This window comes from Callorhinus ursinus, unplaced genomic scaffold, assembly GCF_003265705.2.
Source record: "Callorhinus ursinus isolate GAN/ISIS: 27379988/994484 unplaced genomic scaffold, GSC_fseal_2.0 scaffold18, whole genome shotgun sequence".
Lineage (NCBI taxonomy): Eukaryota > Metazoa > Chordata > Mammalia > Carnivora > Otariidae > Callorhinus > Callorhinus ursinus.
Genome location: NW_027397080.1, coordinates 36,153,070 through 36,166,911, shown reverse-complemented (window position 1 = coordinate 36,166,911; position 13,842 = coordinate 36,153,070). Strand labels below are relative to the sequence as shown.

At 59.4% G+C, this 13,842-nt stretch overlaps 1 protein-coding gene across 4 annotated transcripts in view; it reads right to left on the bottom strand.

The window, feature by feature from the left end:
- Positions 1 to 2,059: 2,059 nt before the first annotated feature.
- CFAP74 (cilia and flagella associated protein 74) overlaps positions 2,060 to 13,842 on the bottom strand; it is a 64,407-nt gene continuing 52,624 nt past the window's right edge. For 3 of the 4 annotated variants that reach the window (XM_073903492.1, XM_073903491.1, XM_073903494.1), the window contains 16 exons: positions 13,422 to 13,595; positions 12,608 to 12,741; positions 9,582 to 9,858; positions 8,290 to 8,379; positions 7,018 to 7,154; positions 6,245 to 6,379; positions 5,965 to 6,074; positions 5,774 to 5,829; positions 5,548 to 5,667; positions 5,164 to 5,319; positions 4,146 to 4,275; positions 3,811 to 3,965; positions 3,476 to 3,608; positions 3,118 to 3,248; positions 2,763 to 2,897; positions 2,060 to 2,565 (listed from right to left, as the gene is read on the bottom strand). In XM_073903492.1, the coding sequence (XP_073759593.1) occupies positions 2,464 to 2,565; positions 2,763 to 2,897; positions 3,118 to 3,248; positions 3,476 to 3,608; positions 3,811 to 3,965; positions 4,146 to 4,275; positions 5,164 to 5,319; positions 5,548 to 5,667; positions 5,774 to 5,829; positions 5,965 to 6,074; positions 6,245 to 6,379; positions 7,018 to 7,154; positions 8,290 to 8,379; positions 9,582 to 9,858; positions 12,608 to 12,741; positions 13,422 to 13,595 (2,175 nt within the window). In that variant the 3' untranslated portion in view covers positions 2,060 to 2,463. The remainder of the gene's footprint in view (positions 2,566 to 2,762; positions 2,898 to 3,117; positions 3,249 to 3,475; positions 3,609 to 3,810; positions 3,966 to 4,145; positions 4,276 to 5,163; positions 5,320 to 5,547; positions 5,668 to 5,773; positions 5,830 to 5,964; positions 6,075 to 6,244; positions 6,380 to 7,017; positions 7,155 to 8,289; positions 8,380 to 9,581; positions 9,859 to 12,607; positions 12,742 to 13,421; positions 13,596 to 13,842) is intronic. The other variant, XM_073903493.1, reaches the window with a different exon arrangement.

The following is a 13,842-nucleotide window of genomic DNA, read 5'->3' as shown; positions in this document are numbered from 1 at the left end:
GGGTCAGAGGGAGAAGCAGACTCCCCGCTGCGCAGGGAGCCCGATGCGGGACTCGATCCCGGGACTCCAGGATCATGACCTGAGCCGAAGGCAGTCGCTTAACCAACTGAGCCACCCAGGCGCCCCTTCTTTCTTTTTTTAAAGATTTATTCGTGTATTTTAGAGAGAGAGAGAGTGAGCATGAGCAGGGGGTGGGCCAGAGGGAGAGGGAGAGAAACTGACTCCCTGTGAGCTTGGAGCCTGAGGCAGGGCTCAATCCCACGACCCTGAGATCATGACCTGAGCAGAAATCAGAGAGTCAGTGTCTTAACCAACTGAGCTACCCAGGCTCCCCTGACCTGTCTTCCTCCCTCCCCCGCTTCCTTCCTCCCCCTTTCCTTCCACCCCCCCTTCCTTCCTTCCTCTCTTTCTTTCTCTCTCTCTTTTTAAGATTTTATTTATTTGAGAGAGAGAGGGCAGGGGCAAGAGAGCACATGCGGGGGGAAGAGGAGGGGCAGAGGGAGAGGGAGAAACAGACTCCCAGGTGAGCAGGGAGCCCAGCTTGGGACTTGATCCCAGGACCCTGGAATCATGACCTGAGCTGAAATCAGAGAGTCGGTCACTTAACCAACTGACCCACCCTAGGTGCCCTGACCTGTCTTTCTTAATTGCATTCAGGATATACTCTCCATGAGTCTCCCCCACTGGAAGGACCTCCTGGGCTTGGCTCTCCTGCCTGGATGTGCCAGGCACCTGCTTTTTGATCTCACTTGATCTTGTCCCGGGCTTTGCCCGGAAGCTGTTCTGCACCTCCAGGCTGTGCCATGGCACCCCAGGGCCCCTCCTGCCCACCTTGCTCCAGCCAGGCTGGCTGAGCTTGGCTGCTGGCCATCCTTCCTCCTCCTCCCTCCTGCCCTTCACTGGATGGGAGGGAGGGGGATGGACAGAAGTCCAGCCAGTGCACAGGAGTTCAGGCAGGGCCTTGGCCAGTGAGCACCAGGGCCTGTTAGCAGGAGATTGAGGCCAGGGTTTAGAAGAGTGGCCTGCCCCTCTTGCCCACCAGCCAGAAGAGGAGGCAGGGACCATGCCCTTCAGGGAGCACCTCCTCCTGGGGCCTGGGTTTGGCCTGGGCTGCTGGAGCCTGCCTTCTCCTCTCATCTGGTGAGAAAGTGACTTGGGCTATGGCTGGTCAGCTCCAGGAGGGCACAGACAGAAGTCCTGCAAAACTCCACTGTAGAGTCACCGTCACTGGCCTCAGGTTAGGGAGATGACAGGCTTCCAGCCATGAAGGGCACCAAGGAACTGGGGTTAGGATAGGTGGTTCCAGGCTGGTGTCCTGAAGCCTGTGCCCAGGAAAGTCTCCAGATGCATCACACCCTCCATTCTTGCTAGGGAAAGTTGCATGTGCTCTCCTGTTGGCAGGTATGGGACTAGGGTTGGTGGGTTGGGTATGCTGTGTACAGAGGGGCCAGACTGGATGGGCTCTGTGGGGACAATGTCCAGCCAGCACTCTCCAGAAGGCAGGGGCTGGGGCAAGGGCACATTTTGAGCTCCAAGGAGTGTTGTATGGCCTGTGGGGGCTTCTACCTCGAAGGTAGAGCCGTTGGAGCCCAGAAGGCTGAGCCTGGACTCTGTCCAGAAAAATGGAAAACAAAACTCATGCTCTGGGCCTCACCCTGGACCCCCAGCTAGACCCTGAGGGCGGCCCTGAGCATGAGTCCCCCGCATTTGTTCCCTCCTTCCTTGGGGTCATCAGGGATCCTGAAACTTTGGAGGGGCAGAGAACCCTAAAGGGTCCCCCTGGCTTTGGAGCCTCCTGTACCCTTCTTCATCTTTGCAGGGTCTCACTGGGTCTGGGCCTGTCTCAGCTTCAGCCTGTATTCCCAGCACCCTGCCTTGCTAGCGGTTACCCCAATGATCTAGGCACCCACCCTCCAGAGAGGCAGAGTTCATTGTTTATGGACTGACTTTTGTGTGTGGGTGTGGGGGGTTAGGAGGCAGGGTGCTGCCTCCCCCCAGGGCTCCGTGTCCATCTCTGATTTGGGGCACATCCCACACTTCAGGCCTGTATGAAGAAGCCCAGAGGTTTATTGACAGACCTGTGGGGGCAGCTCTTCCCCCCACTAGGACTTATAAAGTCTGGGCAGGTGGGTACTGGTGGGGCTGGGGGTTCTGAGGCGCTCAGAGTAAGAGTAGGTTGTGGGTAGGACTAGCCTTATTGCTGGTTCTGAGTGGGGCCAGGGAGGGGGTGCTCTCGGGCCTCTGGACTCACTGGGTCCGGGGCAGCAGGAAGTGGCCATGCCTGTGGGGCATGGGGTGCCCTGGCCCTGGGGCAACACAGAGGTCTGCACATTTGAACCTGCCCAGCAGGGGATGCCCAGGTCCCAGGCCTGTGCAGGGTTTGGCCTGGTTTACAGACCAGGGGAGGGCTTCAAGGGTGAACAGGAGGGTTTGAGGGGGTTCTGTGGAGAGACTCCTGTGGCCTCAGGGGCCGGTCACCACCTGGGCCACAAAGAGGACCTTGTAAGTCTCCTTCACGTCCCCCTTGAGCTGCAGCAGGGCTGACACCATGAGTGGATGATCTGGCTGGAGTGGGAGGGGGAGGAGAGAAGGGGACCCTCAGCCAACGGGCCTACCAGACGCATGTGTTGTCTTCCGGCCCACTGCCTGCCTCACCTGCCCAGGGCCCACCCAGCAGCCCCTTCCCTGGGTGGGGCAGGGTTGTCATCCCGCCAAGCCTTTGGCTTTTGCAGGGCTTCCTGGCCAGAGTCTGTGGCACCTACATCAAAATCGGCAGGTGGCATCCAGGAGATGCTGATGGTCTTGGTCTGGCCACGCTCCACGGAGCCCCTGGAGGGCTCGATGGTGAAGCCCTTGTGCTGCAGAGCCGTGCTGCTGTCCAGGCTGAACTCGACAGTCTGCGGGACACTGGAGCTGCTGACCCTGGCGGGCCAGGCACAGCTCCCAGGAAGCAGTGGGACTGGGGTCAAGGGGGGCTGACTCCACCTGCCCTCTCAGCCCTGACCAGCAGGCTGCCCACCCCATATCAATCAAGGGGCAAGGCCGGGAGGGGCCCAGGCTGTCCAGGCAGGGGTTGCTGGAGAGGGGCTGGGTGGGCCTGGGCAGTGCTGTGGTCACCTTCTTTGGGGACAGCTGGGTGGTCCGGATGCAGCCCACCTGCAGCTCTCGGGTGGCAGGTGGGGCTGGCGTGTCTGTGTCTAACTGGATATAATCCAGGGTCACCAGGATGGGCTTTAGCTCCTCTGCTTCTGAAGAGAGAGGACCTGGCTGGGGCCAATGGGGTGGGGTGGGGCTGCCACCCAGAGAGTGAGGGAGCTGCCTAGGGTCAGGTGGTGCTCAGGAAATCTCTCTTTAGCATGGCCCCACCCTTTGGGCCAGGAATGAGCACCCTACCCTTCCGGCTTCCTAGGGCTAAGGGTGCAGGTGGGCAGTAGGAGTGGTCCTCTTACTGCACCGAGCCCGCCCCAGGGCTCACCCTCTCTGCGCTCAGGGTCGTAGGTGGGGATCACAGTCAGGGACTCCACAGGCACGTCCAGGGGGTCTCCGCCCTCCACGAACATCATGTGCTCACGGGCCGCACCCTTCAGAAGGATCTGGTGGGAGAGTTTCTGGGGACAAGGAGCATAGCAGCATTGTCCTGCGACCCGTGACCGGGGCTCCAGGAGGGTGTGGGCCCATGGGACCTGGGACGGTGGCCTCTCCACCTGACGACACCCCTGGCGCGGAGCCCCCAGTTGGGCGGGCCGGGAAGGCTGGGAGGGCCCCGGACACGAGGGAAGAGGGGTCGAGGCTGGGCTGGTGGAGCCACACCTTCTCGAAGAGCACGATCTGCAGCCTGTCGGAAAAGTACAGGCTCTCGTGGTCTGGGCTAAAGGTCACGGTGAAGTCCTGCGCCTTGCCCGGGTCCATGATGCCCTTGACTGGGATCACGCTGAACACGCTCTGGCCACTGTTGTTCTGAGTGCCTGTGGGCCGGGCGGCGTCCCTGCTCAGCCGGAGCTCCTGGACCCCCACCAATCCACTGCCGGCACCCCTGCCCCGGGCCCCACCCCTGCCCACCGCCCACGGCTCAGCTCCCACCTCCCTCGGCCTTGCCCCAACGGCCCTCCCCAGCAGTGGTCCCCTGCCCCCGCGCGCCAGCTCACCCACTACTTCAGTCCTCTGGGCCCGAGAGGCCAGGAACTGCGGCAGCCGCTGCTGGTCTTCGCTCTTGGAGCGGGAGAGGCTGTCCAGCTGCAGGGAGAACTTGATGGGCAGCGTGGAGCAGTTCTGCAGCTGTGAGGATAGGCGACCCTCAGCAGGCTACCATCCCGCCACCCATGTGCAGGCTGCTGCAAAGGGGGTCTCAGCTCGCTCTCCCCCCGGGGGAGTCACGCCTCGCTGGGTGTCCAGTTGCTCTCCTGTTCACTCATTTTCACCTTGCGCTCACTGCACTTTATTGAGCTGTTGGTTCCTCTCGTCCCTCCTCACGTTACCCCCCTTTCCAGACTGGTATACCTAGCTGAATCCACTGTCCCTCAAGGTGGGGCAGCTCCCCGGTGCCCTCTGTCCTCCAGAGCTCCCTCTGTTGTCAGGCTCAGGCTAGCCTTCAGCTGAACCAGCATCTTTGCCCCAGGCTCTCCCCTGCCCTCACCCCCTTCTCCTGAGAGTGCCCCCTCCTCAGTGAGACACTTCAGGGAATCCCTGTTCTGGGTTCAGTGCCAGGTCCCGACCTAAGCCAGTGGACGAAGCAGGTGTCCTGTTGGTTGCTTGATCCCAAGGCTGGTGAGTCCCTTAGGCATTGGAGAAGCATGGGGAGCTAGGCCTGCCCTCCGCAGGCAGTGAGAGGCCACAGGGCAGTGTGACCTTGCTGGACCCATCTGTGACCACGCCCCCACCCCCCACAGCAGTGCCTGAGCTGAGCTCCTCCTCATCCCAGATGGGATGGCTCCTGCAAAGGCCCTGAGCAGGAAGACAGGGAGCACTGAGCCAGAGCAGGTGAGGGGTGGAGGGAGGGGTGCTGGACAGGGCAGTGCAGATGGCAGCTGCTGGAGGGTGGGGTGGTTCAGGTGGGGGTGGCCTGCACCTCCCCTGGCTCCTCCACCAAGGCCTGGATCCTTACCCGGGTGGAGCCCCCTCCCAGGAGACCAGGGCAGGCACCAGGCCCCCCGTGATGTGCTTCACCTTGAAGCTTGAGGACACAGACTCTCCGGCAATCACATAACCCATGTCGAGAGTGTCCCCTTCAATGGAGCACGTGATCATGGATGCCACGCCGGTGCCCAGGAGGGTCAGGGAGAGTGTGCCTCTCTTGGTGATGATGTCCAGTGTCTCTTGGGCCTATGGACAGAGACCACGTCCATTAGCATGGGGCAGACGTCTGCCAGGGGCACGTGCTGGGGCTCTGCTGGGAGCAAGTGGGTCGGGGCAGGCTGGAGCCGACACTGCTCTGAGCTCCGTGGCCTCCTCCTGCCTGCCCACCAGAGGTGACGGCCTAGGGGGACTGGCCGCCCCCGGGGGCCCGAGCACACGGGCTGCAGCATGGCATAAAGTGGGCCTGGGACTCACCAGGATGCTCTCATGGGGAGAGAAGGACAGTGTCAGGACGTGGGTCTCGCCAGCAAGCAGCTTGCTGATGGCGTTCAGCAGGACGAAGGGGCCATTGGGGTTTAGCATGGAGAACTCCACCTGAGGGCCCAGTGTCAAGGAAAGGTGGCCAGGGCAGGACTGCAGCCCCCCACCAGCTCCTGTCCCGTCCATGTAGGCTGCCTGGGCTGGGTGCGGACAGGGATACAGCCAGATCCTCTGCGGAGATGTTCTGGATGGAGACTTTTTTTATGCCGTGGTGTCCTGAAATGGGAAGGTGGAATCAGGTTACAGCCCTAGGCCCAGGAGTGGGGTGTGGGAACCCAGGCGGTCACTGTGGGGGGGCTGGACCTCTGGGGTGGGGGTGTGCGTGGGGGGCTGGGCCCCGTCAAGGCTCACCTACAGCGATGTCACCGAAGTTGGAGATGGTTTTGCCTCTGTTGGAGGTCACCACGATAGATGGTGCCACTGCCGGACACCACAGCTCCAGGTACAGGGTATTGTGAGGACTGGGAGGGGGGAGCGTGTGCTGATGGCGCTATGCCCCACCTCCCCGCCCTTGTCCTGCCCACTCCAGCCACTGTGCCCTTCCCTCCGGGGCCCCAGATCTGGGATGGTAGCACAGGAGGGACGGTGACTTTCTGGAAGACACCGCCTCCCTCCTGCCAGAGCACCGCACCTGAAGCTCAGGGGTTCTGTCCCCTTCCTGTCTTTGGTGTCACCACTGGCAACGACACAGGGAACCACAAACTTGTCAAACTTCCCCTGGAAAGATCTGGCCAGGGTGGCCTGGGCAGCCTGGTACTCGTCGGAACTGGAATGACGCAGCAGCGTGCACTCACACCCCTGTGCCCATGCTGCGCGTGCCCCAGCAGATGGGAGGCCCGGCCATGCTCTCCTGGGGCAGTGGGGAGGGGGGCCCAAGGCCACACCTGCTCCCCAGGGCCCTGGACCAGAGTGGGAAGGGGCCCCAGGCTGTGGCTGTCCTACCCTTTCCTGGTTCCTGTGGGGCCTCCTCCTACCCCAGGGTCCTGGTCAGGCACCTAACAAGAGGGCCTCAGGCAAGGGTCTAGGACGGGCAAGTGACACAAGCCCCTCAGAGCTCTCCTGGCCTCCTTTTGTACCTGGGGAGGCTGGGGTTGCTGAGCTGGGAATACGGGAGTCAGGGGCAGCAGGGTCTCCCCAGTCCATGGTGTGAGGCTGTGCATAGGGACATGAGGCCCATGGGAATGGGGTGGGCAGATGCCCAGGAAGTCAGAGCTGAAGAGCCCTCAAGGCAGCTCCTGGATTCAACTGTGCCTGAAGCCAGCACAGCCCTGGACTTCCAGTCACATAGCTCAAAACAGCTCTGTCCCAGGCAGCCTGTGGGGGAAAGTCTCCGTGGGGGTCAGGACAGGGTCTCGTCACATGGGTGCAGAGGGAGGTGGCAGGGCGGTCTTCTCTTGGGCCTACCTGAACTTGAAGTCCTGCTCACACAGCTCTGCAATTGGGGTGGTCGAGGTCCGGTGCAGTTGGTCTTGGTTCTGCAGCCGCGGTGTGGAGGACTGTCTCCTTAGGTCCTTCCTCTGGGTGGCTGTGTCCTTGTGGAGCTGGGGTGCAGAGAGGCCAGCTCTGCTCAGCCCCGTGGGCACCGTGGCCGTCCCTCGCCGCCTGCTGTCCGCCAGCACAGGCCTCGGCAGGCTGCCCTGTGCAGGGGCCCCAGACGCGTGGGCTTGGAGCGGACGGGGACCCAAGCAGCAAGCGGCTTCCTCCGGAAGACTGACCGAAGGTGCAACAGGCAGCTAAGTGTCCAGAGACCCCCATGGGCCTGTGCACCGACCCCAGCGTTTGCCTTCACCAGTGGGGAAACAGGCAACAGGGGGGGATTCGCCCGGGGCCAGGGTCCCCCTTCCTGATGCACCCCCCCACGCCTCACTGCAGGAGGACAAGGGCTTTCCTGTGTGGGCCAGACGCTGGACAAGTGTGCTTCGCGTCCCTCTGTGTCCCCAGGGCAGCAGTGGGCGGCTGTCACTCTAGGCCGTGGGGCTGCACAGCTCCGTGTGGGTCCCTGCAGGAGCCCACGGGCGGCCGCCTCTGCGGCTGGCAGGGGCAGCGGGCCTGACGCTTGCTGGGCTTTATCCCTGGGCTGACGCTTCCCTTCTTTCTTTTTAAGAAACGTTTTTATTTTATTTATTTACTTATTTATTAAGATTTTATTTATTTGAGATAGAGCACACGAGAGAGAATGGGGGGGTGGTTCAGAGGGAGAAGGAGAAGCAGACTCCCCACTGAGCAAGGAGCCCGATGCGGGACTCGATCCCAGGACCCTGGGACCAGGGCCTGAGCCGAAGGCAGACGCTCAACCATCTGAGCCACCCGGGCGCCCCTCCCTTCTTTCAAGTTTACATTTATGAGGCCTTTTTCACGGGCTTTACAGTTGTAAGAAGCCACACTTGCGGAGGGTCACGGGCCCCTTTGCCATTTTATCTGCTCTCCTTCCGCTAAAGCTCCACCTGCTTCTCAGGGGAACGCCCCCCGGGGACCTAGGCTGCCTGGTGATGCTGCCTGGAGGAGGAGACGCTCTGAAAGCTGACACACATCATGCTCCACAAAGTCCACCCAGCACTTCTGATGGCACTCGGCCTGGCCCCCTGGAGCCTGGGGCGGGTGGGATGCAGGAAGCCACAGCCCTGGCTCTGTGCCCCCACGCCCCTCCTCTTGGGAGTCCCCATGCACCAATTTTACCTCCACTGGTTTGGTCAGGGCCTGGGAGGCTTCCTGGTGGATCAGCTTGCTGGGCAGCACGGGCCGGAACACCACCTGGATCAGGCACCTCTGCAAGGAGAGCAGCCCAGAGGGCAGAGCTGGCCCCTGCTGGTGCCTTGTCCTCCTCAGCACCCACTGAGGTCCCCCCGTCCACCCTCCCCTGCATGTCCCCAGGTCATGCTCTCTGACACTCCTGGCAGGACACCTCTGTCACTTCGTGAAGGCCCTTTCCAGGGAGATGCTCCCTGACCACTGCCCCTGTGGGCTAAGTAGGTTACCGTGCACAATTATCAAGTCCACTCTTACCATGTAGGGCAGGGGTCCTGTGACGGAGATCCTGATGAACCAGGACCCCACCCACAGCTCACATTAGGCATGCCATGCGTGGGAAAGGAAACTTTGCATTCGGCTGTCAAGATTTGGGGGTGAATTCTTCACCCCAACTTGTCCTGTGACTGGCACAGCCTGCAGGGAGGTTCTGGGCCCCAGCGAGGGCTCACTCCCAAGTGTCCCCAGTGCTCAGGACAGCAGAGGTGCCCATATGATGGGGGGGCAGAGCAGATGGCATGGGGGGGAATAAAGGAGAGGGAGGGAGCAGAGAGAGGGAGAGAACGCAGAAGCCAACCACAATACCCCCTTTGGGGACTGGTACTCACACAGTATTTGCTAAGTTGAATAAAATGCATTTTAAATGATCACACAAATTGAAATGCTGCCAGGGCCCAGGTGTGCCCAGCCCCTCACGTGCTCCTCCTCACTTTGTCCTGGCAGGAGCCGCCCGAGCTTTTGAAGGGAAAGATCTAAGCTCCAGGAGGCTGGGACGGCCCTGGCCCGGGCTGAGAGGAAGCCCTGTCCCCAGGCCCGGTTCTTTCTGCTCAATCAGGCAGAGCAGGGGTGGGGAGCCCTTGCTTAGCTGAGTGGACACGCACCCTGCACTTCTGGTGACCAGACCCTCTGTGCCCATCTGCTGTGAGATCCAGGGCTCTGCACGTCCTCCCCTAGTTCACACTGCCAGAGCTCCCGGGCAGATGTTTGTGGGGTCAGCCACCTGTGGGTGCCCCTGCCTCTGGGGCTTGGGCTGGGCCGGGCCTCTTCCCCCTGCCCAAGCTCACGGGCCATGGAGGCCTCCTTGGCCCTGCTTGGGTCTGACGAGGGGCGGAGCTCACCCCGCCTCTGCTGTCTAGGCTGCATCGCTGTGGCGAAGGGTGGACAGAGCCAGGCACCCCCAGGGGAGCTCTGCCCCCCAGCCTACCTGCGGGGCCCACACTTGCCTTTCCTGGCAGCACGGTCCCCACCGAGGGCGAGATGGTAATGGGTGAGTCCGGGGGCGGCAGGAACTCAAACGATGTGGGCCCCACGGGAGAGGCGTCCTCCGAGCCGATGCGGGGCACGGAGTGGGTCAGTGAGTTCATGCTCACGTGAGAGTTGATGACGTACAGGGTGGCCACGGACATGTCATACAGGGAGGTGGCTGCAAACTTGACCTGGTAGTGGGACAGCTCCAGGGGCGGGTGGACGCCCACACCCCGGCACGCCAGCTTGAAGCACCTGGAAGGGCCGGTGTGGGTGGTTCAGCACGGGCACAGCCCATGGGGTCCCTCTGTGCTGTGGAAGGTGGCCCCTGAGGGAGACGGTGGCCTGTATGGGCACAGTGCCTGGGACCACGGTGGCAGTTGTCACAGATTTTGCTCACTACCTCGTTAGTGAATTTTACTGTCTTTTGAAGATACTGCAGACTGCTGCGTGCATTTAAAGTGGATAGCTAAAAATTTCATCCTAAGTTGCTGAGGAGGTGATTTCTGGCTTATTTTGTTAAATATTCATCGACTTTTAAAAATAAAACCGATAAATTGCTCTTTAAATATGAGCACAGGAATCTATAAACCCTAGTGAGTTAATTTCTGCCATTATCCTTTAAAGAAAACGAAGAGATGTGGGAGGGCGGGCTTTCCCTCCTGCTGCGTCCGTCCCTGTCCTGGTGGAGGGTTTCCGGCGCTGCTGAGCCTCAGAGCCTCCTCCACTGGTGCATCTTGGCACCTGGCCAGGTGGTGCCGGTTCCTGTGACCCCTGCTGAGGCCCTACCACTCTTCAGAGCTGGGACAAAGTAGTCAAGGTGCTCCGGCTGGCAGCTCTCAGCAGCTCACAGGAAAGGAAGCTCTGCCCATGGGTTTGGTGGCCACGGAGGTGTGGGCGTGGCTTTACATCAGTGAGGCCACAGGCAAGCGTGGCACCACGGGCTACGACGTTTGAAGATTAATCTTTAACTTTGGTTTATGTTTAGTGTGTTATTTGAGTGTTTTTGGACCATGTGTGATCAGCCTGGTATTTGAATTAAGATAATGTATCAAAAAAAAAAAAAAGAACAGATATTTGGTATTTTAACCACTGGAATATTTCCATTCCACATCTTCTTCGGACCCAGATTTCTACTGCTCTCTCTGTGCCGAATTTCATCCTAATTACATACATTTTAACGCTTTGGTGTTGATTGGCTACGGTAACCCAGCTGTGATGTTGCTCACACATTGAAGTACTGAAATATATATTTTTATGTCTTGTGACCACAGGCTCTAAATGTGGAACAAAAATCCTTCTGTGTGGCGATATCATTGAGGTTATTGTTAGTATGCGATTAATTGAAAAACCATAAATGTATGAAATGGGATAATCATGACGTACAGAAAATGAGATTTCACTGGACGTGTTTTGGGGTGGTGGATGGAGCTGCTGTTCCCCAGCTGGTTCCAGCATCAGGAGGGGCGAGACCGGGGGTGGGGGCGCTGCCTGGCTTCCCTGCAGGGCTCTGGGGATGGGCGTGGAGGGAGCTTTGCTCCCCAGCATCACTCAACCCTATGAGCCTCTCATTCCGCAACCACATCACAGCACCACATGTCTTCCCGGTGTTACTTTGGATAGTTCCCCTCTGGCAACTCACTTAGGCCCTCCTTCATTTTGTTGCAAAGAAAGAACCAGAAACCCCCTACCTGTCAGGGGCAGCATCACCAAGGCTCAACCGAGACTTGCCAGATGCTGTTGTTCTGATGACTGGGAGGCAGTTGGCTTTACCCAAGAGCCTGATGGGGAATGTGGCCGGGGGGGGGGTAGTCAGGGCTCTTGATTTTCCTTGTGGGTTCTAACTCTCCACTTCACTCCCTAAGCTATTACCACCCGTGGAGTTATTCCTGCTCACCCACAAGCCTGTCAGATCCCAGGCAACCAATGGTCCTGCCCATGGCTACATGCCTGGGGCCAGAAGAGGGACCCAGGTCTGCCCAGGTCCCCAGATAGGGCCAAACAGCAACACAGGCCAGAATGCAGGTAGGAACAGGAGAAGAAAGGAAGGGAAACAGGAGGGCAGGAGGTGGTCAGTAGGGCTCAGTGCCCAGCTGGACACCTGCACAGGATGCTCCGGAACATTCCTCACTAGGGCTGATAATCTTAGGCAGCAACAAGAACGGGCCCTTATCCCGGACCACCCCCTCTGCACCCTGTTTGATTTCTCTCTTTCTACCATCTCCTCCATCCCATCTGTCAGGGTGGAAATAGGAAGCTCAGGAAAGTCCAGGGACTATCCCCATCACACAGTGCATTAGAGCAAGTGGGGCTCATGTCCAGGTCCTCTTGGGTGTAGAGGGACACTCTGCATACCACACGCACACTCACACACAGACACATGCTCACACATGCATGTTCACATGTGCACAGACATGCACACCAACATGTCCACACACGCACATTCACATGCACACACATCCACCCATGCATGCTCACATACATTCATGCTCACCACACGCATGCTCACATGCATGTTTACACACACACGCCCACACATGCACACCCACAGTGCATGCTCACACACATTCATGCGCACCCCTCATGGTCACATGCACACATGTCCACACGTGCATGCTCACATGCACACACCACACATGTCCATCCGTGCATGCTCACACACATTCATGCACATCCCTCACGCTCACATGCACACACGCATCTACACACACATCCACAGGTACACGCTCACATGCATGCACACACTTATACTGCTCCTGTGCTCATGCTATCATACACATGTACACACACATACACACACACACACACAGGGGCGAGCTGGCCCAGCAAGCAAGGTCCCGGATCCCAGGAGCCTGTACCTGGGTCTGAGGTCCTGGCAGTCAGTCGTGTCTCAGCCCAGCCCCATGTTCTACCCAGCCGCCAGTGCTTGAGGATGGGGGAGGGGCTGCCACCCCTGAGCCAGCTGCCCCCGGCCCTCCACGCGCTCCTTGTCTGCCAGGCTTACCGGTTGATCTCGGACTTGCAGACGAGCTCGAAGTTGTACTCCTTAGCCTTGGTGGGTTGGAAGATCACGTCAAGATGCAGCATTTCTAGCGGCAGGATTGTCCCAAACCCGTCATTGGGCTGAATGTCCACAAACTGGCAAATGGAAAACCACTGATGCCAAAGTGAAAACACAGTGGCGTTTGTGTATGAGCGAGTGTATGTGAGTATTTGGATGTGCGTGTGTTTGTATGTATGTGAGTGTCAGCATTTTTGTGAGAATGTCTGTCTGTGATCACATGTGCATACGTGAGTTGTCTATGTGTTGATGTGTTTGTATGTATACAATGTGTCTCTGTGTCTGCATGCATGTGAGCACATGCATGTGTGTGCACAGTATGTCAGTGTGTTTACACACGTGTCTGCATATATATAGTGGATGGCAGGGTTGGCAGCAGAGCGGCCCAGAGAGAGTTGAGGGCAGCCTGGTCTGAGCCTCATCTTGGCTGCCCTGCAGGGCCAGGTAGGCAAGAGTTCTGGAAGGAAGGGAGGGAGAGGAGTCTGGAGTCCCGCCGGGGTGTGGGCCAAAGAGGGAGAGAAAGGCTGCGACAGAGAGCAGCAAGTCAAGGTGGGGATACGGGCAGTGGGGGTGAGGAGGGGGACCGGGAGGGAGAGACCCCAGGCGGAGGGGCCTGGAGGTGGGTGTGGGGTCCGGAGAGGGGTGAGGCCACCTGGTGCTGGGCATCTGGACCCTGGGGCAGCACCACCTTGGCCCATCCCCAGAGCTTCCCGACTCTGCCCCCACACCCGTGCCCCTCCCTGACTGAGCAAGGTACCTTGGGGAGCCCGACGAACCCAAACCCCTGGGGCAGGAGGGAGTGGTTGTAGAGGCTGACTTGTGTCCTGATGGCCTCGTAGATGGTGCAGTAGCCGAAGTCCACGGCTGAGGGGCTGAGCTCCAGGTCCGAGGTGGTGACCACAGCATGCACGGTAAACCCCACTGGCTTGATCTGAATTGTACGGGGTGAGTGCATCCTGGTTACCTGCAGTCTGTTTCTGCAAATGTCTCCACACATAAGAAAGGCAGAAGCATTGCTTCGACCTGGTGGCCAGACACAAGACTCTCTTTGAAAAAGCCACTTCCCTGTAGTTCCTCACTTGGGAGGACAGGAAGGCAGGTGCCAGAGAAGAGGGGCGGAGCTTCGGGTGGATGTGGTGGTGGGGGTGCGTGAGTGCGCATGCGCGTGCACACACATG